Raw genomic sequence first — 23,774 nt, 5'->3', positions numbered from 1 at the left:
AGCATGACTACTGTACACTTTAATAACCTGCTGAAAAAAAAACATCATTCTAGTATAATTAGGTCATTTGTTAAAAAATGGTGTATATGGCACGCCAAAGTTGTATTTTGATCAATTCAGTATTCAGGTCTACGCAACTGCACGGCGTGGTACGCCTACTGTTGTACTACACTGCATACAGTATTCATACAAAACGTACTCAGGCTATTAATAGATCTAACAGTTATTCTTTTAATGTACATTAACTTTCAACTGATGGCCCACAGTGATTATGTGTATTGGACTCTGTCCCCGGTTGAAGGTGATACGATTTCCTACCCAAAATGTAAACCGCCATAACACTTGTTGGTTGGTTCATCTATTTAAACCACAGATAACACATTATTTGGACCTTGATAACCAATTGAAATGACACAACTGAACAATCATAGTATCATTTTGATATACAGCTAGTCATCTTGCGTATTTTGAAAGATTTCATTATTTTGATGACCACAACAGTGGTATTCCCGTTTGGACAAAGGTATTATTTTTGTAATATTTAATACTATAGAATATTTGTTCACTGTTAATACCGTAAATCTTCTAATTGTAACCCTGGGTTATTATTCTTTGATTGTTTTTTTAGGGTGGGTTACTATTAGAAGGGGGGTTACTATTAGAGTAGTGGGTTACTATTACTAATCTTAATTTAAGCACCTGAAAATAGTTACCCACCCCCAACTTTTCCGGTCAGCAACTCATAGCAAAATTATAAAACAGTACGAATAAACAAATTTGGTTGAACTAAAAAACACTTAATCCTTCCCCCACTCCCGAGATAAATATGCATTAATTCCTTATTTTCAAAGTACGGCTGCATCATAAACGATCAATAGATTTTGTGACTCTAATAGTAACCACTATGGGTTACTATTTGAGTAGTGGGTTATTATTATAGATTGACTTATAAAGTGGGTTACTATTAGAGTGTGGGTTACTATTAGAAGATTTACGGTAATTCATTTTGTTTGTCTTTCTGAAAATTAGTCATGCCAAGGATCGGAAGAGTTACTCTTCCCTCGTCATACGCATATATACAGTTGGTACAGTAGCTCCGATTAACGACTCCCTGGATAAACTAAATAAGAGTGAATGTCTAAAACAAGACATTTGGTGACGTGAGGATTCAAGAGATGGTGTACTGGAGCTATGTTCCTTTTCCCCCATCTTTATCTTATTTAAAAACTCTTTTAGTTGCAGTATTGGCTGTTATGATTAGGGTTAATATTTATTTTACCGTCCATTGGTTTTTTTAGCCTATCCTTCTGAACTCTAGAAAATTATTGCAGTTTTGATGAAAAATCGTGTGAACCATAAAACTAATGCAAATTTCAACAGTTCTTTCTTGCTTTTCCATTTTTATTGTTTTTCTGTGCAACGTACCAGTAGTGGTTTTAGTATCATTCTCTAACATATAAAATGTGCGCCAGAGGAATTTGCTTTTTTATTTGTTATAAACGTAAATTTAAAAGAAGGAATCGTTCGATTATATTTTTTTTCTTATGTAACAATCATAGTAAACAAATATGTAGGCAACTTGCTATAATTATATAAACATTGCAATTTTCATTATCGAATTCTCATGGAAATCAAAGTACACGATTAAACCTATCGTTCAAGAGTGAGAGAACAAAATGAGACCACAATGAAGTGATGGAACTGTACAACTAGAACCTATAGGTAACTGCTTAGTGTTGTATACAATAACACGCAAGATACTCGCGTGCAATTTTAGTTAGATTTGAGGAGCATATTCTTGAGTATTTTTGTTTGCACAAAGTGTGATTCTAATTCCTAACATCTTTCCATATGATGCGAAAATCACATTTATGTCCGAAGGGTGCTCAGTTTTGTCTTGTACAACTGAGTTACAAATTCAGCACCTTGGCTTGTTATAATAATGTTTTCCTCTTTTCCAAATTTGGCTTAATCTAACCATCCGTAGTATGACTCAGTAACCGTGGCCGCGTCCTTTCCGCATTTATAAGCAAAAACTTTGCTAAACTTGTTCCTCTACTCAAATGACTCAGGCTAGGGAGTGATTTTTTGAATTTTACGTTCTTGGATGAGCATTGCTCCTGCTGGCAGGGGAAACTTTATATATCGTATAATTTATTGGTAAGTAGCAATTATATAGATAACCTAAATTTACAAGCATTTGTAGGAATGTTTTCAATACTTATTGGAATGTGTCTGTGTAGCAAACAATATTAAATTAGTGGTGTGTATCATCTGATGTATTCGACACAAATTCGTTTAAGTTATTTTAAAATGGAACAATTATTAGTACCTACTATAATAAGGAATCACATTTTTGTCGTTACTTTATAGAATAACAATATGCTCTTAAAGGCCCATTCACACTAGGACGATAACGATCGACGATAAATATATAAGCATGCATTTTTTTAACATAAAACAAAAGAAATTAGAAAGGGTTTCGTTCTAGGACTATAGGATAATCATTTATGCTGTCTTTGATAATAAAAATATTTTTAAAATTCCAATCAAATTACGTCATGATACATAAAAATAATAAAATCGTTGTATTGTCACGATATTATTGCTCTTACTAATCATGACGTCATTTGATTGGACGTCTGAAAATATAATTTTCATCAAAGGAAGCATAGATGGTTATTCTATAGTTCTAGAATGAAAAGGTTTTATATTTCTTTTATTTTATGTATGAAAAATGCAAATTATTGTCTATTATCGTCGATCGTTATCGTCCTAGTGTGAACGGGCCTTAATAGTGTATGTTCCGGAATAAGTTTAGACCTACAAAAAGATGTTTTAATTTAACGTGCGTAGTAACGTATCAACTTTGTTTAAATAGGATGTTGAGGTGTTGACTTGAATTCTGTTATTCTACTATTTATATTTACAACCCGTTTACACATTTTATGATAAAACACAAACATCCTTAGAATAATTGCCTCTAAGGTGTTTATTTTGTTTGTACGAACCCTTACCCTACATAGGATTTCAAGAGGTCTGTATTTGCATCGGTTAATGTTTATCTCTACAAACGGTTTGCATTATTTTGTTAGTAAATACTGTTTAATCTTTAGCAATGTATGTTTTATAGGATATGCTCCTATCAAAACAAAACTCAAAATAGACCTGTAAAAGACAACAAAGCATTCTTATCTATATATCCTATTCAGAAATGATTCCGTGTCAACTATGTATCCAATATGTCACCATTTAATAAATTATCGGCTAAACATTGTAAAAATTGCAATACCATTGTATATTTTGTAATGATTTTGTTAAAACCTCTATAAACCATGTCTTACGTAACTTCGCACTTTGTAATTCGCATTTGATAGCAAATTTGTCCCATTGATCAACGGTATTACAGGTGCTGCTACATTTTTTCGTAACAAAGTTTTCACTATTTAAGATTGGTTTTCACTTGGAAGCGCACAGCGCAGAAGCGTACGTAAACGCACAAGTAATTTGAGCATTTACGACACGATGGACCATCATCCACAGAACTATCGCTTGTGATTACTCTGGTAAACTCATTTGCGCCCACGCCCTTGCTGTAAGTGCTAATGTGACGGTTGAATTTATTAAGTTTTTTGTTACATACGTGAATTATTGTACCGGGAACCAAACGTTAAATCTTGTCGAACATTGAGTAGTATCAGGGAGTGAAATGACTTCAATAATTATAATGTCACTCTTCCTTGGTACCGTAATATTTGTCACATTTGGTTTATTTTGTGACATCATCCCGATACAATTTGTAATAATTTCCCGTCACATTGACACTTTGTATACAAAATAACGGATTAAACTTCATTATGAATTTAGCTGTCGCTCATAATAATAAATGTTCACACTGTTTATGACTCATCTCATAATTATTTTCGATAACTATGATATATGTTAAACTGTAGCAGTATATTCTAATGTTTTTTGTCTTATATGTTAAACCACCTATGCCAAAGTGCTTATTAATGAACGGATCGCTAAAGATTTCAGAAGCAAAAGCTTAGAATAAGATCCTTGTAAAAATTCAAGAAAGTTTGTCTGTAAATAGTTTTAAAATTAATTATACAAAGCATTTCTTTAAAAAATAATTGTATTTCCCACGTATTATTATTAACGTTCTATATTTACTAATTGTTATATTTTTTTATTTTTTTTAAGTTGTTTCATTTCAGGACCATATTGAAAAACAAAAATTGTGTGATCTTTTCTTTTCTAAATTATGTTATCCTGCACAAATTTTTCTCAAATGAAAAGATGATGAATTAGAAATTTGACTAACATGGCCTTTAAAGTCATGCCCACATCAAAGATAGCATCGAGATTGTTTGCTTAAGACATTTATCATCAGCTCGGACTTTGACTTTACTACATGATTTCATTAATTGCATTGCTGTGTCAATGCGCCATGAGCATCTAATTTGTGATGGAAACCGACGAAATATAAGATTTCCTTATTATATTTTTTTCTAATATTTCCGTAAGTTATATTGTTATGTTATTTGAAAATATATTATATAGCAGGCCCATCAGGTTGCCTTGTGTAGGCTTAACGAAAATATAAAACTCTTAGATGTCTGGGGGGAAATAGATAATTAAGACTTAATTTTACAAAATACCCTTTCTTGACCTTTGTATGTAAAATATCAATTTGGCAACCTCCACACGTTTCAGACTATTTAGCTGGTCATCTAAGAGTATTCGTCATTTGTGATATTACTTCTAACCGCAGCTTCCTTTTTGTGTTTCACACTTCATCCACGTTATCATAATGTTCTGTTTATTTCTAATCCTTAAGTTTGGTTCCTATTTGGACTCAACGCAAAAACGTACGTAAGCGCAACGCAAGTAATTTGACCAATCACAACGATGGTTTATTCGAACTGTCTATTGATCAAATCGCTTAATTTGCGTCTACGTCCCTGCGTTGCGTTCCTAGGCGTAACCAAATTTTAAGTTCAGAAACTCCGATCCGTTATTAATTGAAAAAAAACGTCTCATGAATATATATGAATATGCATGTTTTGGTGTTTTTTAATTCCTTGTTTATGAAAGGCAAACAACATTTTCTGGATTTTACTGTCAAACTTTCACTTGAGCATGATTTTGATATCCGGTGTGATATACTGGCTCTGGTTAGTTATTTTTTTGAATAATTTATCAATCTATTTGTCATTGTTAAAATTGTCATACATTCGTGTGTTGGATCAATAATAATTATTACGGTGGTAGCTAGAAGTTGGTACGAGAATTCATCATCAACGTCTGAATTTAACATGTAATATTTAGTAATTAGAGTTGGAGATTTGTTATTTAACCCATGTGTACAGTATACCTCAATTATTGAATGGTTGTTATTGTACGTTAATGTCATACGGATAATAGAAACATCCGGGTTACCCAACGTATGAATAGTGTAGAATAGGGAAACATCATTTGGATATTGAACCGGTACAATAAAAAAAAAAAAAAAAAAAGACAGATTATAATCAATAATAAGGTTTTACTTTTTTATTCGATTATAGAGCTTTATTTCTGAGTGTTTTGCATTACAAAACGAGAATGGGAATCACATGCACATTTTTAAAACCTGTTATTGATCATCATTTAAAACAAATCAGGGACAGTATGTAAAAACAACCGATTTTTTCTCAAGGCATATTAACATTCTTATATATTTCAGATATAGGCACTATTCTGAAGCGTAGTGTATACCTTACTTCGAGATGATGTCGATACCGACTGGAGACGATAATAACGAGGTGATAGTAGACACACGGTGTGCTTCGCTTGGACGTGATAACCGTGAAATTCAAAATGCTATTAGTAAGTGATAGTGAACGGCATTTAACGATTTTCGTACGGTATTATATCTAGATACATAAAACAGCGCCTGCAGTTTCATGTCTTTTGATCGTACGAGAATCGGCTGGAAGTATATTAGTTAATAAGACATATTTGTGACGAGTGACGTTAGGGAACACAGTGAAAAAAAAGAAATTAGAAAACTGGATGTAGGCTAATATTTTAGATATCAGTTTTTTCATGAACTTAATATGGTTTCTTGTAGGTAACCATAGAGATATGTGTGTTGGAATACATCTACCAATAAGACATTCACGTAACAAAAAAGATGAAAGAGACAGACACAGAGAACCCAAAAAAAGTACCGGTAATGGCAACGTTACAAAGGAGTTACCAAACGGTGGAGATTTTTTGAGTGGAGGAAGTAAGTACAATATAACTATGAATTAGACGGAGTGGAAAGATTTATAAGTGGCGTGTCACTGCCACTACAGTATGCACATATTGCATGTAAGATGGGATAGACAACCAACCAACGAGTCTTTTGTTGATGGCATATGTGAGGTATTAACGACTCATTTTCGATTTTCAGCCAATCCTTCAATACACTGTAAGTACCAGGTATATATGTATAGGTCAAATTTTTTAAAGTTTAAATCAGAAAATCGATCAAAATAAAAATGACAATGGTATTTTTTACAGAGGAGTATTCGGAACGAGTCCATTTTTTACTTGGTGAGGGAGAACATTATGGTGACGACGAGGAAAAAGAAGGTCCAAGGCACCCAATCTTTTCTGAAATGGAGGAGTTGTTTTATGATGAGAATGGCCAGGTACTTGAATGGAAAGAAACAGCCAGGTATATTGCAGAGTTGCATTTGGTATTGCTGATAATTAAGTTTGGTTGGGGTATTAATATGAGGAGGTGGTGATGACTGTTATTCAACTTTTTGATTGGATTTTGCTCATAATATCTTGACGTGAAATTGCTGATTTTTAAGAAACAATTCGAAACATGTAATATATTACCTTAGGAACGAGGCGTAATATCGTGAGGAAAACCATAAATAATGTGATTTTGAACAACCTACGATTTCTTCTTGGTTTCTTTCAGGTGGATTAAGTACGAAGAGAATGTAGATCATGGGGCTGGTCGATGGAGTAAGCCCCACGTCGCTGCACTATCTATGCACAGTCTATTTGAGCTAAGAAGGTGTATCAAGAATGGATCGGTAATGTTGGACATGGATGCTGAGAATTTAATAGAAATCACTAGTAGGTTAACAGTTTACTTTTACGTAAGAGATTAGTAACTAGAAAGTGGAAATGAGTGTTGTGCGGATGACTATGGCCTAGTGATGACGCAGGACCCTCCTAAATCAAATTTCTATATTAGAACGCTTCTCATTGGATAAAAAAAATACCTCCTATGAACTAAGTGTAGGCCTACAATCAAATAACTGATTTCACCCGCAGAAAGCGAAAGCCGTAAACTTAGGCTAGGTCGTCTTGGGCCATATTTTGTAGACAAACAATGAACTTTCGGATCTGACAAGCAATGAAGTGTGACGGGAGGTCGATTTGCTGTCCAGAATATAAATAGCTACTACGCAGCAAAAAATGGAACTTTAACACATAGTGATATATGAAATTAATAATTTGAAATATTAAATAGAAGAAACTAGTACTAATCAAGAATCGAACATTTGTATTTATTGTATGTATTTGTACTATCGTAGATCTTACATTGGACAACATAATTAACCGTGGTATGTTGGAGGAGAATGATCGAGCTAGTGTTCGTGATGCTATTCTCCAGCGTCATAGACATCACAAGCAGAAGAAGACAAAATCAGAAAAGCAGACTGATAAGTACATGGGCCGGCGAAGAAGCAGTTTGTACCCTGGAATCGACAGAACACTATCTGAGATTGGACGAACTGCTAGTGGGTCTGGCTCAGCAAGTATGGAGCAAGGTAGGTGTCATAACGTATACAGTAGGGCCATTTTGTGTGAAGGATGTTTTGTCTTTGATACAATAAATTATAATAATATATTTTCCAGGGATTTGAATACTTTTTGACTTAAAAACAGTGGGTATCAATACAGGCCTATACATCTTTTAGAAATCTACAAGTTTCATATCTATTTTCAGTTGCATTAGCAAAAGACGCAGAAAGTGGCGGAATCAGGAAAAATGCATCATTGCCTAACTTTGGCAAGTATAATAGATCATCAGACAATCTGGCGAGCAGTGCCACCAGTCGTGGGTCGTTTGGCACGTTAGAGTTTGAAGACAAAGAAAAACGATCAGCCACCGTAAGATATGATTTCATTTACGTATTTAAGCCAATTTTTATCGTAGAAAATGGAATAAAAACTAATTCTTTCAAAATCGAAATAATGTTGATTTTTTAAATTTCGTTTAGGCAAAATTTATGAAGAAAGTACCAGCGGGATCTGAAGCAGCCAATGTTCTTGTTGGAGAAGTGGAGTTTTTGAAAACACCAATGACAGCATTTGTGCGTCTTCAGGAGGGCTCTATCTTGCATGATCTTACTGAAGTTCCAATCCCAACAAGATTTGTCTTCCTTCTACTTGGACCACCAACAAAAAACAACAGACGTTACCACGAAATTGGAAGGTGTATCGCCACACTTATGTCTGACGAAGTAAGCAACGGTTTGTATCTTATATCTTTAGTAGAAGTGATGATTTGAAAATCGAAAAGTGTGTCCATTAGCAGAAGAAAGTATGTCTATGTGTTATGTACTTGACAAGGCAACGTTTAATGCTAATGTTCTGGTTATAACATTACAGGTTTTCCAAGAGGTTGCATACAAAGCAAGAAGCAGAGAAGATTTGCTGGCTGGTATCGATGAGTTCATGGATCAAGTAACTGTCCTTCCTCCAGGTATGTATTTTAAGAAGGAGTTAAAAGAGAGAATCTATCACATAAAAAAATACCGATAGTAAATGCTGGTGTAACGTACATACATTTGTGTCAAGAATGTATTTTCCTACAGCAAACAATGCGCTTTAAACTATGGTTTTAATTCGCTATTAAATAGGCAGCTGGGATCCTTCAATTAGAATCGAACCGCCAAAGCAGACCATATCACAAGATAAACGAAGAAGACTTGATGGAGAAGGTGAAGATAATGAGAAGGAGGAAGAAGGGCACGGTTTTACGCTTCAAAGAACGGGAAAGTAATTCATTTTTTTGACACTTTTTTTTCCCTTTACAATAAAATTCCTTATCTTTTTTTTTCAGTGACACTAGTATGGTTATGTACGGTACCGTTATGTGTATCTATTCGTTGTGGTATATTATAGATTGGTTACTTTTAAATGTTTAAAAGTAGTTTTCTAAATATATTATCATGAAATCTAACTCTGAATTTATGTCTATAGGATATTTGGTGGTTTGCTGGAAGACATAAAAACCAAAGCTCCTTTCTACCTCAGTGATTTCACGGACGCGTTGAATATCCAATGTTTTGCGTCATTCATCTTTATGTACATCGCCTGTATTACACCTATCATTACATTTGGAGGTCTTCTGGGTGCTGCCACAAATGATAATATAGTAAGTTTAATTTGTCTATAAGTAATAATCAGATATTTTAAAAAACATCCTGTATCCTTAATTAAACGTTTATTAGTTGTGTCAAAAATGTCTTTTTGCTTTTTCAGGCAGCATTTGAAAGTTTATTAGGCGCTGCTATCTGTGGTATTATGTATCATTTATTTTCGGGACAACCTCTCACCATTATTGGAAGTACAGGACCCATCCTAATTTTTGAGGAAATTATGTTTAAGCTTTGCGAGTAAGTACAGCTTTTTAGTAATATGAATTTCGTAACTAGCGTGTACCTAATACCTAAAAATAGTTATAATTAGTCGTTATTACCAATACTGTATATGGATCCAATGTTTTTTTATTTATATATTGTAATATCATATGTCGATACATTTAACTTACTACGAACTAATACTAAAAGTAATAACAACATGGTTGTAAATGTAATTTTTTATAGGAGCTTAGGGTGGTACTATTTATCATTTCGTCTATGGATTGGTATATGGACGTGCTTTCTATGTATAGTGCTTGTTGCGACAGATGCCAGTGCATTGGTTCGATACTTTACTCGTTTTACGGAAGAATCTTTCTCGGCTTTGATTTCGTTCATTTTTATAGCTGAGGCGTTCCATAATATGATTGACGTGTTGCATGAATATCCTGTTGCTAGGTGAGTTGAGTATTTTAATAGATACAGTAGAAATATCAGGCTTCAGGACCTAACAAAGTGTCTCCTTGATAGAGGTTCCTTTGGTTGTAATGTTAATACATATACATTGCCTCTCGTTTGTTTTACAGAAAGTGTTCCTTTAATAGGTATGACCCATTTATAATAAGTGTCTCAACTGTAAAATTTGAATATGATGATGGTAATCACATGGTATTGTTCACAATAATGATATTGATAATATCAATACTACCAACAACAACAATCCCAAAACATAATGGCGACATTAATGTTATCATTTAGGTAATATATTGAAAATTAAAACATCTTTTCTAATTCATTCTTTTTAATCGAATCACAGAAATCTGGAATTATACGATCCATATCCAGTGTATGACTGTATGTGTTTAGACAACAACACTGACGTCAACAGCAGTTTTGCAATGGTCTCTCCAGGGGAATGTCAGGACACTGGTGGAGAGCTCGAAGGAGATTACTGTGAGGATATGCCAGTGCCAGATGTATTTTTCTTCTCTGTAATCCTCTTCCTTGTGACGTTTGTTCTTGCTATGTCAACAAAGATGTTCAGGTTTTCTAGATTCTTCCCATCATGGGTAAGACGTCATTAAAAAACAAATTGATGTGATGTAACGTATGCAATTATGAGTATAGGAATAAACGAAAACTAAAACGAATTCAAAATATAATTCAAAATCATTGTGATTTAATTATTAAATACATTGTTTTTAGGTTCGCTTTCTGATTTCTGATTTTGGTGTCTTCATCTCATTCATTGCAATGGCGCTTATTGACTGGGCTATGGATCTACCAACGCCAAAATTGACCGTCCCATCTAACTTCCAGGTGAGTGTAAATCCAGGTCTGGAAGAGGAGTCTGGGAATGAATAAACGGAATAGTGTAAAGGGAGGAGATAAAACAGGTCATTATACGATCGTTTTAATTGTTCTGTGTTTTTTCCTAGCCTACAAATCCTGAACGAACAGGTTGGTTTGTGAATCCATTCCCAGAGGGCAATCCTTGGTGGTTATGTATCGTGGCAATCCTTCCAGCTCTTCTCTGCTCTATTCTCATCTTTATGGACCAGCAGATTACAGCAGTCATTGTTAACCGAAAAGAAAACAAACTGAAGGTAAATAATAGGCGTTGTAGGTTTATAGCAATTATTAATGTGTCAAAAGCACACCTCATGAATATTATTAGGAATGGACTTTTGTTGATGTTTTAATGTCATTTTGTTATAGAAAGGCTATGGCTATCATTTGGATTTGTTGATTGTCGGTATTGGTCTTTTGATCATGTCATTTTTGGGTCTACCATGGTTTGTTGCTGCAACCGTATTGTCTATCAATCACGTGGATAGTTTAAGGGTCATGTCAGAAACAAAAATACCAGGAGAACCTCCTAAAGTGCAGGGATGCAGGTAAAGATTTTTTTCCTTCTATACTTATATAAGTAATCATATATAGTTAGGATTATGTAATACTTTGGTTTGGAGTACATATATAAATCAATATAACTAGTGTCTTTGAATATTTATATTCTGCTCTGCTTTGCATCAAGCACCATGACTTGGTTCAAGCTTACAATCCATTATACAAGATTTATTATTATATCATCCATGTCATTCAATCAAAAATAATATATATTTATTATTTTAGAATCGCAATAAAAATATAAATATAAACTTAATAATATAAAGAGAGCATGACTCCCTCAAGAAACAAAGACCAACATTCCCGAAATATCATGTACACAGTTTAAAATAGTGTTTAATGTTTAAAACTATAACAATCTTACTTTATTCAAAATTTGTTTACAGGGAACAGCGTGTAACCGGTTTATTAGTTTTTATCATGATAGGACTTTCATCTTTGATGACAGACTTTTTATCTGTAAGTTAATACTAATTCGAATGTGTTTTGTTGGTTACTGATAACATATCTACAGCATCCAATATTAATGGCACATTAATTATGCCTAAAGGTGTACATATTTTAACATGAATTTCAACAACTAGATGGCACGCTCGCTTCGCTCGCGTACCATCTAGGGGTTCTCACAGATGGTTCTCGAATACAGTAGAATCCACGGACGGGGACTTTTTTGGGACACTAAACAAAAACGGAAGTGTCCCCCTAATTGGGGTATTCAGAAATAGAGACAACAAAACCAATACTGGATTCCATAAAGGACAATTAATTTATGTGGATTAAAGAAATTAGGGAGAAATGGAAATGTATGTACGGGAATTGGGCGGCAGCACGTGGTGGTGGTGATGGAACCGCAGTAATAAAGTTGATTGTATTTATATATTATAAGAACCAAACTAAATAAATAGACCTAGACATTCTGCGAAATGGAAATCGGAAATTCAAGCTCCTATTCAGTGAAAAATTAAACTGTAGTCTACCTAAATATTTAGGGCAAATCATCGGTTGTGGTGTTGAACTTCCTGTAAACATTTGTGTGAACCAAACTGGGTCGAATTTCTGTCATGAGTACTGATTTGTTGGCCTGTGATTTATGACGCCTAAGGGATCTATCTAGACTTATTTTTTAGAATAATGTACGTACCTGTCAGATACAATTGTCTTGTGTCGTATAATAAATAAGTACTGTAATAGTTACTGAAGTTACTATTACAATCTCGTCAATGAAAACACGAAAATGTATATGCACTTACTTATGAAAACGTATACAGTATTATACTCAGTTATTGAAACAGTAGGTTTAAAAAAGTTTCGTTTGTCTGTAAAATGATGTAATCAAGCTGTTTACATGAGTCTTAATTTATAAGCACATCAATAATAAAATAGTTAATCTATCCTGTAATTGCCGAGATTATGGTCGCTGTTGAATGAAATAAAGCCAATCGGTATCATATTTGTACAGAAACGTTTTCGCGGCCGAAGGGTGTAACCTAAATTCGTTGTATTATTATTATCGTCAAGAACTAACTGTAACTACATAGAAAGTAGGGTATCATAAATTTGGCCTTAGCACTCGGGGGAGTGGCTAAGATGAAGTCCGTGGGACTACTAAATATAAATTGTAATGAACCTCGAGGGACATAAATAGGAATATTTCATGTTTCATTATCAATGTATAATAAATGGAAACTGTTTACCGATTCAAATAATAGAAATTGGTTTTTAACATTTTCCGAACCTATTGCAAGTTTATTCTCAAAGGGCCCATATATTTACCTACCGTATGTGTTAAACCAAGGGCTCATAAATTTACCTACAGTACTTGTGTTAAACCAAACTACTGGATGTTCCATTCATCGCAAATCAATACATTTGTATAATCGTATATTAAATCTATCAAAATAGTATTTTTTAAAGAAAATCGGCCTGTCTTCAACATTATGATGGTGTACTCTAGCAATCTATCAAAATAGTATTTTTTTTAAAGAAAATCGGCCTGTCTTCAACATTATGATGGTGTACTCTAGCTGTTCAACCGGTTTTCAGCTATTAAAAACAATTATCGTAGGAGGAGATAGGAAAATGCGAAGCCTCCTCGCTATGTAACATTAGGGTTGAGGGATGGGAAAGCGGATAGGTACAAAGAGGAACAATTTTTAAATATATTCTTTATCCACTGAGTAACGAAATATTTTGTTCATGTTTTATAGGCCTATAAATAATATACCTCTAAATACAGTAGGCCTAAAACATTTGCGATTTAATACTTTGTTAAAATTGTCACTGTCATAATCGATTGAAATATTAAAGTACATGTCACGATACACCACTACGACGTTTATATTTTTGGTAATTATTAATTAATACAAACGTTGAGAAGGAACTGTCAGTATAAAGTTTATTTGTATATCTAACAGTAGAGCCTATCCACAGTCTCAGTAATAAAGTTTATTTGTATATATTTTTATATTACATCTAACAGTACGAACATTCACAGTAAGAAATGTTCGATTCAAATGAAAAATAGTTAATAGGTATTTACAGTATTGTCAAAGTATTGCAAGTTTATTCTCAAAGGGCCCATATATTTACCTACCGTATGTGTTAAACCAAGGGCTCATAAATTTACCTACAGTACTTGTGTTAAACCAACTCTGGCAGACTGAGAGATTGGGATGTTCCATTCATCGCAAATCAATACATTTGTATAATCGTATATTAAATCTATCAAAATAGTATTTTTTAAAGAAAATCGGCCTGTCTTCAACATTATGATGGTGTACTCTAGCTGTTCAACCGGTTTTCAGCTATTAAAAACAATTATCGTAGGAGGAGATAGAAAAATGCGAAGCCTCCTCGCATTTTTTTGGCGGGTATTTTTCAAGATGGACATCCATTAGACAGTGTATACCACGATCGGAAAACACCCCTATTTGGGGCAAATCTTTGAACCTAAATTCGTTTTAATCGTCAATAACTAATTATCTAACTCAATTTAATTAGTAAACAGGGTTACATCAGGCGGTTAAAATAAGTACCGAAAGTACGAACCAACTTTACATACCATCGAGTGAAAATTCTAGAAGTAAGGCGCGATTTACCGAATTTTGCCCTTACGTAAATTTATATATAGATAATCTAAAGCAAATACCAATATACTATACTGTTTCAGCTCTCATATAAACTATCTATACGTAGTTCTTATTTGTTATTTTCAGTTTATTCCTATGCCTGTTTTATATGGAGTGTTCTTGTATATGGGAATTTCATCTCTCAGAGGTGTTCAGGTAATTACCCCTTCACTATTTTCAATATTACCCAGTAGTAGTTAGACGTGACTTCCCCTTTGTAGTTATTGTATTTTAATGTTAATCCACCAGTCGGCATTTAAATTTTTGTCTGAAAACGACATCCGATCCGAGCATAATAATATTATTAAGTATTATGAAACGCCATACTACTAATAATATTAAGTTGAATCCCAGTCTAAACTATAAGTAGTGGCATTTTATAGTTAAAATAGTGCCGATGAATATAGGCAGCGTAATAGTGTAAATATATTACCGTCGTCTAGTCATAGAGAATGCTTTTACAATATAGGCCTATATTCCGATGACTGTAGACTAATCGGACTGTTTTTTTACAGTTTGTAGAACGTATATTTCTGGTGATCACACCAGCAAAATATCAGCCAGATTATACCTTCCTTCGACATGTTAAGTTATGGCGTGTTCATATATTCACCCTTATTCAAGCTATCTGTCTGGCTATGTTGTGGGTAATCAAAAAGTCTAAGGCCGGTATCATTTTCCCTCTCATGGTAAGTTTGAATCTGTTATTTTTAAAATGTAGAATTATTATGTAGCTAGTACTGAGGACGTTAAATTGTAATTCTTAAGGCCAACTCAGATTGCGCCGTACGAAAAGGTCTGACGAAACGTCTTGACTCGTCGGGTGCTGTCTGAGTTGAATCCCGACGAGACGAGTCGTCTTATCATAGCGTCGGGCGTTAGAACATTAAACATGTTTAATTTTCTTCCGATGACACGAATCAGACGACTCAGTCGTACGACGCAGTCTGATTTTGCCTTTATATCAACCAATAAGACGCATCTTGGAACGATGAATTATGCACAGCTTCCTCCTGTTATTCCGGTCAATACAAAACATATCTGCCTTGTTAGATGAAGTCATACTGTACAGTAGGTCTACACCTTCTTCAACCCGTGATCTCTATTTATGACCATTATGCATTACGTCATTCATTAATATTAATCAAACATAACGGATTGTAACAGCGCTATCACATCCCTAATATGAACTGCATTTTTTTCCAAAATGAACATCAGACAAATCCATTCCCACCCACCCTCCCCATGTTGATCAACCACTGAGAGACCAGCTTTCTTAATTCTTATTGTGAAATATTAATTTTAGTAGTGTCTTGTTTGTAGGTCTTAGCACTCGTAGTAATCCGAAAGGTGATGGAGTATTTCTTCACTGAATATGAATTAAGCTATTTAGATGATATTATACCCGAAAGTACTAAGAAGGTCCGAGAAGACGAAATCAGATTTGAAGAAGAGTTGAAAGAAGAGGTAATTAATTAGTTCCAGTCCTATTTATATACCATTTCATTTCAAGCCAGCGTTTGACAATATTGTAAAGCCGAAAATTTGTGACCATGATACAGTACCTATAAAACCAAATTGTGTGTTACATTGTGTTTTAAATACACTATTTATATTTAAAGGAAATTCGCACACGTGGAGGTACGATCAGTGTAGTTCTGGAAGGTGGTCAGACGCTTACTGTTCCAGCGGACAAGATAATGTTTAACACTGAAGATGGAAAGACGATCACAGGCACCAATGCACTCAGAATGAGGTAAACCCTTTATCATTATGTAGCATAATAAAATGAAATTAACTATCCAACTAACTGCAGTGAAAACAGTTTCATTGAATGATTTATTCCACGTAAATTACCATTTACGGGTAAAGAAACGACGTCAACCCAGTTCAGTTTACGTCGTTTCTCTAACGGCAAGTTAAATTACCTGATCAGGACAAACCGAGAGGGCCGGGTGCTTCCACTAGAGACGCAACGCAAGGACGTAGACGCAACGCAAGCGATTTGGCCAATGACAAGCGACTGTCCAAATAATCCATTTACGTTGCTCCGCATATTTCGTTATTATTTATAACTTGATTTCATTTGTTTTTATAGACATGCTTCTGGTATTAAAGAAGTCGATGAGGAAGTTGACGAATCTGCAGACGCCGTGACGATCCAAATGCCTACAAGAGCGGAAACAAAACTGTAGAAACTACAATATTAACAGGATTAAAACAAGTAATCCTCAACAAACCTATTCCCTGTTGGGTCAATATGCAAATTAGGTAAAAATGCCTGACTTCATTTTAATTCGTACACAGACATGATAGAGGGGATAGGACCTAACCAGGGAAATGGTATCCGTGTAATTGTAGTATACTCGTATGAATGAAACTTTTTAGGATGATTATTATAACATTTATGGCAGTCTATTACGGATAGGTGTTTTAACTGATCTATTTATTCAGATAAGTATACTTTATACGTGAACTATCTAGTGCATATTTGTCAATCTTTGTTATGCTATTGTTTTGCTATATAATAATTACCGGTAGTGTTTCATATAATTATGGGTTTTTTAATGTAAATGTTTGATTGTAATAACAAATTTCGATGGAAGGAAATTAGTAAGCTCAGCCAGTTAGGAGAAAATATAACATTTTAAACCCAATTGGTCGTCACTAGATTCCATCTCTCAGAGAATGACGTGACGTGAAAGACCGACATGAATTTGCATATTACCGTACGTCATTCTAGTAGCTACGTCACATGCATATTCACGTTACGTCATTCGAAAGGATAATGTATATATATTTTTATTTTTTGTCTACTGAAATTATTAAGTTTCTATTTTACCTTAAGCAGATAAATATCAATGTATAAGGATATTTGTTTTTTTGTTTTAAATAATAATTAACTAACAATATAGCAGAAAAACATGACAAACAAATAAATGTATAATATTCTTTAAAGCTATGCAATAATGTAATGAGGTGTAAGAAAGAACGTAAAAGTTGTTTATAAAGAAAGAGAAAATCGGCTGCAATATTGGAGAAAGGTGTTCTGTAGAAAAAAAGTTATGTATATGAAATTCTACTTTCAATCACATGTTTGGTTTGAATGAATAAAACATTACAAAAAAATGAAATAGTTCTTCATTATTTATATCATAAAAAAGATAGATAATTCAACATTCAGCCCAATTTTAAACACATTTGTGTTTTCAATGTGTGTATAGTATGCTCGAGTTTGCAAACTAAAGTGTTGACTTTTTCATGCAGTTTGTCAAAGTTTGCCAAACTGTTCTACACTAACAAACTGTGTTCAATTTTTCTTGACAACTCTGACGGTTTGTCCAAATTAAAGTCAGACTGTAGATCAGATACATAGGCTCTGACTTGCGAATCTTGAGAACATAAACATCGGCTTAAAATTGTTGTAACAATCATTGAAACTTTGTACACGCTACTACTTCTTTTGCTATCCAGTAATGCTGATGTGTGATTAATACTAACGTGTTGAGGAATTTTCCAGAGTGGACCTTCGTCATTACCTATATACACTTTTTTTTGGCTTACGTAGACTTCCACTTATACGTATAAACAGAGTATTTTCCTACCGTTATAATTATATTCATTTTTAAGTGGCCAATTGAGATTTTAAAAGTCCAGGTAGCCTGTTAGAAACACTGAAAAGTTTTATTCTATTTACAGAGTATCTGCAACCTATTTACTCGTCAGTATGTTTTTACCGCAATTATTTTTTTCGGGTATTTTGCTAATTTTAGTTAACGCCGACGAATTGCAATTTGTAAATTTGGTAAGTGTTTTTTTTTTGTTATGTTTGTCTTTATCTTATTTTTAATAGTTAGATAAAGCATTTTCTGTATTTGATTGTATTCTTAAAGCATAACTGGCCTTTATTATAGAATAGGACAGTAACAGATATTTTAAAGATGATAATGTACAGTTAGTACTTCAATTGTTTTTTCTAAAGTTTGTTATTATACATTTAGGCTTACTATGTTAGATAGTATTGTTTATAATTGTTTTTTTATTTGTATGTTGGTAATGGAAACTGGATTATTATTTTACTAATTTAGATATATCGCCATGGAGATAGATCTCCAATGCATACGTACCCAAACTCCAGATATAAGGAGGACTTTTGGGAACAAGGATTTGGACAATTGACTCAGGTATGTATATGCTTTACATTTACTGACGTACTAAAGTTCCGTTCTTTGCCTCATTATTCGTATTCTTCTTTATAGAAGATCTATATATTCATCGTCGGTACTTATCATTAATGTATGTTACTTATTATAACTATTAAGCCTATAGCATTTTATTATTACATTGCATTTAGACTGGGATGCGTCAGCAGTATAAACTAGGCCAGTTTCTAAGACAAAAATACAATGGATTCCTCAGTAAAGATTATTCAAGATACCAATTGAAAGTGGTCAGTACAGATGTGGATAGGACCCTAATGTCAGCAGAATGCACTTTAGCTGGTCTCTACCCTCCAGACCACCGGCAGACATGGAACAATTCCATACTATGGCAACCAATTCCAGTGCATACGGGTTCTATATATAGCCATTACGTAGGTATTCAACTAATTTTCAACGAAAGGAGTGAGTAACCATTAAAAGAGATTGATCATTATCACTTGTTTCAAGGAGAAATCAGTAGTGAAAACAAATAGCAATGACTCGTACCGCCACTCGTATGTACTCACCAGTAATACTGTACCAGTAATAATTCAAAAGTTAAATATTGATATAAAAGTAGGCTTACTAAGAATTAGTTATTAACTAATAAGTACTACCAACGTAACATCTGTATTCCAGCACAGTAGCCCAAATGAAAGAAATGTGCGAAATACTATAATTTATAAAAATTATAAGGATAAACTCTAGACCATGTACAAAAGCCCAACATCTCCTTCATCCAGATATAACTTAACTCTATATTCAGTGGCATGTTTTAGTATTCTAATTAATGTAATTTAGCACCACTTAGATTGATAATTGTCTAATTGTGTATTAATCAATTAATAATGTTTATTAGGTCCCAAACGTCACAGTTTGCCCGTATTATCATCTGTTATACAAGAACATCTTGAAAGGTGATTGGCTCAAGAAAATGGACATCGAAAATGCGGTAAGATATGTACATCATTGTAATCAATAGACATAATTCCACATTTATTAGTTTCTATCAATGGTAAAGCAATACAATAACAAAGAGGTAATTTATAATGAGACAATACAAAAATACCATTAATAGAGGATCTTGCAAGAAGAGATTTCTTGTCACGCAAGGCCCATAAACAAAAAGAAAAAAAAAAGTTTGTATATAATATATATAAAATAAAAAAGGTACCCCCCCCCCCCCCGGAACTTAAATTAGTAAATTTCTTAGTTAATTCATTAACTAGCATTCTTAAGCATTAGTGTAGAGACTAAAGATGACATGAACATTATCATGGGTGCCATCTAGAAGTATACTTCTTAATTAAAAAACAAGAATTGATATCGTTTAACAAATCCTTAGCATCATTAAAAAAGGAGGGTATATTCCCGAGGTGCTTTTCTGTTCCCGAAACTGCAATTATAGTTTATAAAGTATTATAGACCTAGGCACTAAATATTGAATTCTGTTTTGTACAGGAATTTTTGAAAAATATTTCAAGAAATGCAGGATATGGACACTCACTAAATATGTCTGATGTTTACAGCCTAGTTGATCCAATCAAAGTTGAGGTAGCCAAATTGTTTTAAATATAACATTAAGAGTTTCCCTTTATCCAGATCTTGTTTATTTATGTATTTTATCTATTGTTCATTAAAGAGTATGGTACACCATCAGTTGAAATACATTTATATGTAGAAACTTTGTTATTTTGTCTTATCTTTATTATAGAGATTTCACAATCATACACAACCAGGTTGGATCACAGATGACGTTTATAGTAAACTTGTGACGTTATGTGACGCGTTTCTAACGTACATCTACAAACAGCATGGCATACAGCGACTCATCGGGGGTATGTATTATAATAATAATATCATGTAATGAACGGTTAAAAAAACTGTATTAACATAAATTATTATGTCGATCTTTGACTAACTGTTAACGTAACGTGTTTTAACCTTTCCTTTCCTAACCAGTAACAAAAAATAAATATTACAATTGTTTTAAAGGTTCTCTACTCGAAAAACTTGTATCGAATATGGATCATAAAATTATATCTACCTTGCCACTTGAGAAACAGAGACGTATGGACATGTATTCAATGGTAAATACTAAAACATGATGATGAAGAACATAACAATATTGTATTAACACTTTAGCAAAAGCAAATAAGTTAAAACAATAAAATTCCTCAATAGGAGATGTTGCATTGTTTTATTGCAGCACGATACTACGATTGTGGCCCTTATGTCAGCGTTAGGTCTATACAATGGTGTGGCGCCTTCCTACGGCGCATGTGTGGGAGTAGAACTATGGAAAGAGAGCAGAAACGAGTAAGAGAAACTACCATAACTTGTATAATTGATGATTAAAATGTCATTTCATAAACATAAAATACTAATTATTGACTTTTTATTATTATTATCTTAAATAATATATTATTATTTCATTGATTTGACACTTGGTTAGTTAATTAGTAAATAGATGGTTATTTAGGCCTATTATTGCGTATTTTTCTTATTGATACAGTAGTAGTAGGCCTACAATATATCGTATAACCAAATTAACTTATTATTAATTTATCATTAGAACGTATTATGTGAATCTATGGTACAAGAATGACACGAATGCAGATCCGTATGTACTTGAAATACCAGGATGTAACCATACATTATGCCCATACGCAAGATTCAAAAGCCTGATTGCTGATGTTCTACCCGGAGATCTGGATGCCGCATGTAGACTACCTTTCTATATGAACGAATGTAAGCATTCAGTGTACTACAATTAATATTGCACATTATTATCTTTTATTCAAGAAATGCATAAGTAGGCCTAAGTGTATTTCAACAATGTTGTTTTTTTACTTGGAATAATTCTATTTTGCCAAGTAAAATTAAATAAATAGGTATACTTGCAGAACATGAGTATTCAAATTCAAGAAAATTTGTTCATTAATAACTTTATAAATAAAAAAAAAATATATCAACATAGCCCTCTGTGGCAATATTTTGCCAAATACTTCACTCAGTTTCTGAGTGCTTTCATTTTCTTGTGAACTGTAGAAAAAAAATGCTACTAGACTAATGTAACGTTCACCAATCCACTTAGAATAATATACTTCAATAATAAAATTAAGGTTTCTAATAAATATTAACAGCTTACTATGGTCTCGTACTTTACAATAGAAAGAATATATAGTAGTGATCTCCATATGTTATGGATTTATGATATTGATGCCCATTTTATTGTGTGTCCTTTTAGACGTTATAGCATTTGTGTCTGGAGCTGTGTTCCTTATGTTGCTGGTTCTGGCCGTACTATTTTGTCGAAGTGAAGTAAAACAGCGCCACAAACGTTACCTCATCGACAAACACGGAGAGACTTTATGACAATACATGAAAGTCTCTGTATCGTCTGAAGAATCGGAAGACGAGAATAGTTGATCATTTCTCGCATTTCTTTTTTAAAAATGCTCGGAACATTACATGGTGCTTGTACTTGAGTCGCAGGATCACACGGAAATACAAATTCCGTTATAAGCCAAAAGAGAAATATATTATATTAAAACATTGCTAAAACTGTCTTCTCTTGCATCCTGCATTTAAACGTATATCAACTGTACTATTTTCCGAGCATCAACTTGTTCAATCATCAGGAGAATATTCTAATTTCTTTTGGTTGAACATTTCAGACGATAAAGTAGACTTTATTTATAAATTTGTTCCTCGTTTGCAATGGATAAACATGGTCTTCGATCATATTTTAAAAGTTGCCAGTGACGAGATTGTAGGCTACTCTTCCCTTATTACATTATTCTGTATTACAATGTTTAAAACCCGTAGGCATGGGGAAAAGAATCCCACCAACCACGAAACTGTACATAATTAATTTTGTTTTCTTATCCTATTAATAGTGATTGCATTGATTTTAATTATATAATTATAATATAGGCCTAATTATAATTTAATGTTTCGTTTGTGTTGTCTTCATTAAGCATTAAGCATTACCTTAAGCTCTGTCTACACTATCAAACTTTATGTGACAAAAATTGTGATGTGTTCAAATATGGTAATAATAATAATAATAATAATATGATTTTTATAGCGCACATACCACTCCAGAGTGCTCAAGGCGCATTTAAAAATAAAAAAGAAATAAATCATACAAATTCCTGGCAATGATATGATATCATCATGTCCATATTATATAGGCACATCAAATTTTTTGTCACATAAAGTTTGATAGTGTAGACAGAGCTTTATATAAGCAATGGGATGACATTTATTACCACCATCACCTCTTGCTTCGTATCGTACACAAATTTGAGAGAAAATATGTAGACCCATTTGCAGCTAAATCTGCTGTTCGTGTTCTTCTTGTTTCCTTTCTTCTTCGCTTAATTGAATTGAATACCTTATCATATTGTTCATCTTGTAATTGTACTATTGTCTTAGCAATTTAAGCTTCTGTATTTTTATTGTAAGCCGGACTGCTATTGTATACCTTCATTATTTTTTTATTTTTTATTTTTAACCTTTTTTAACTGGTGGTCACGACTTAAAGTTGTCCGCAACTTATTTTGACCTCCATCCGCACATTTTTGATGTTTTTTTTGTTTATTGTAATTTTCTTATTTGCAATTTGTAATTTTTATCTTTTATTTTAAAATGTGTGGAGAAACTAATAAAACAAACAAACAAACAAAACCCATTATAAAAACATTTATACATATAATCGTGCGTATCTAGAATATAACTTGTCTACCTATTTTATACGCTTAAGATTCACAACAAAATGTGATATAGTCAATAATCAGGAACCATCATAAAGTAAATATCGTACATTTCATTGGTTATACCAATTGAAACCAGCTCATGAGTTAAGGAATCCCATCGGTGTT

At 33.2% G+C, this 23,774-nt stretch overlaps 3 protein-coding genes across 4 annotated transcripts in view; 2 read left to right on the top strand and 1 right to left on the bottom strand.

Moving 5' to 3' along the window:
• LOC140040484 (small ribosomal subunit protein eS26) overlaps window positions 1-23,774 on the bottom strand; it is a 375,295-nt gene that overhangs the window by 148,230 nt on the left and 203,291 nt on the right. The gene's annotated exons all lie outside the window — the stretch shown is intronic.
• On the top strand, window positions 401-17,789 carry LOC140040479 (electrogenic sodium bicarbonate cotransporter 1-like). 2 transcript variants are annotated; one of them, XM_072086462.1, is made up of 23 exons: window positions 401-523; window positions 5,729-5,871; window positions 6,116-6,274; window positions 6,553-6,709; window positions 6,965-7,125; window positions 7,590-7,826; window positions 8,006-8,169; window positions 8,280-8,522; window positions 8,671-8,764; window positions 8,922-9,060; window positions 9,265-9,439; window positions 9,547-9,680; window positions 9,891-10,103; window positions 10,462-10,714; window positions 10,851-10,964; window positions 11,084-11,251; window positions 11,364-11,542; window positions 11,942-12,014; window positions 14,771-14,839; window positions 15,199-15,372; window positions 16,007-16,150; window positions 16,306-16,439; window positions 16,782-17,789. In XM_072086462.1, the coding sequence occupies exons 2-23, from the start codon at window positions 5,772-5,774 to the stop codon at window positions 16,876-16,878; spliced, it is 3,381 nt and encodes a 1,126-aa protein (XP_071942563.1). In that variant the 5' UTR covers window positions 401-523; window positions 5,729-5,771; the 3' UTR covers window positions 16,879-17,789. The 2 variants fall into 2 exon arrangements, with proteins under 2 accessions (XP_071942563.1, XP_071942562.1); XM_072086461.1 differs by lacking the exon at window positions 401-523 and adding an exon at window positions 2,029-2,160.
• LOC140039685 (prostatic acid phosphatase-like) lies at window positions 18,356-22,860 on the top strand. The gene is made up of 10 exons (XM_072085305.1): window positions 18,356-18,488; window positions 18,772-18,867; window positions 19,038-19,277; window positions 19,745-19,837; window positions 20,347-20,439; window positions 20,600-20,723; window positions 20,881-20,975; window positions 21,095-21,204; window positions 21,461-21,636; window positions 22,136-22,860. Exons 1-10 carry the CDS (start codon window positions 18,411-18,413, stop codon window positions 22,261-22,263), a joined length of 1,233 nt encoding a protein of 410 aa, XP_071941406.1. The 5' UTR covers window positions 18,356-18,410; the 3' UTR covers window positions 22,264-22,860.

The sequence above is a fragment of the Antedon mediterranea genome, chromosome 2, assembly GCF_964355755.1.
Source record: "Antedon mediterranea chromosome 2, ecAntMedi1.1, whole genome shotgun sequence".
Taxonomy (NCBI): domain Eukaryota; kingdom Metazoa; phylum Echinodermata; class Crinoidea; order Comatulida; family Antedonidae; genus Antedon; species Antedon mediterranea.
The sequence above is the reverse complement of the archived record's forward strand: the minus strand, read 5'-3'. Positions and strand labels throughout refer to the sequence as shown.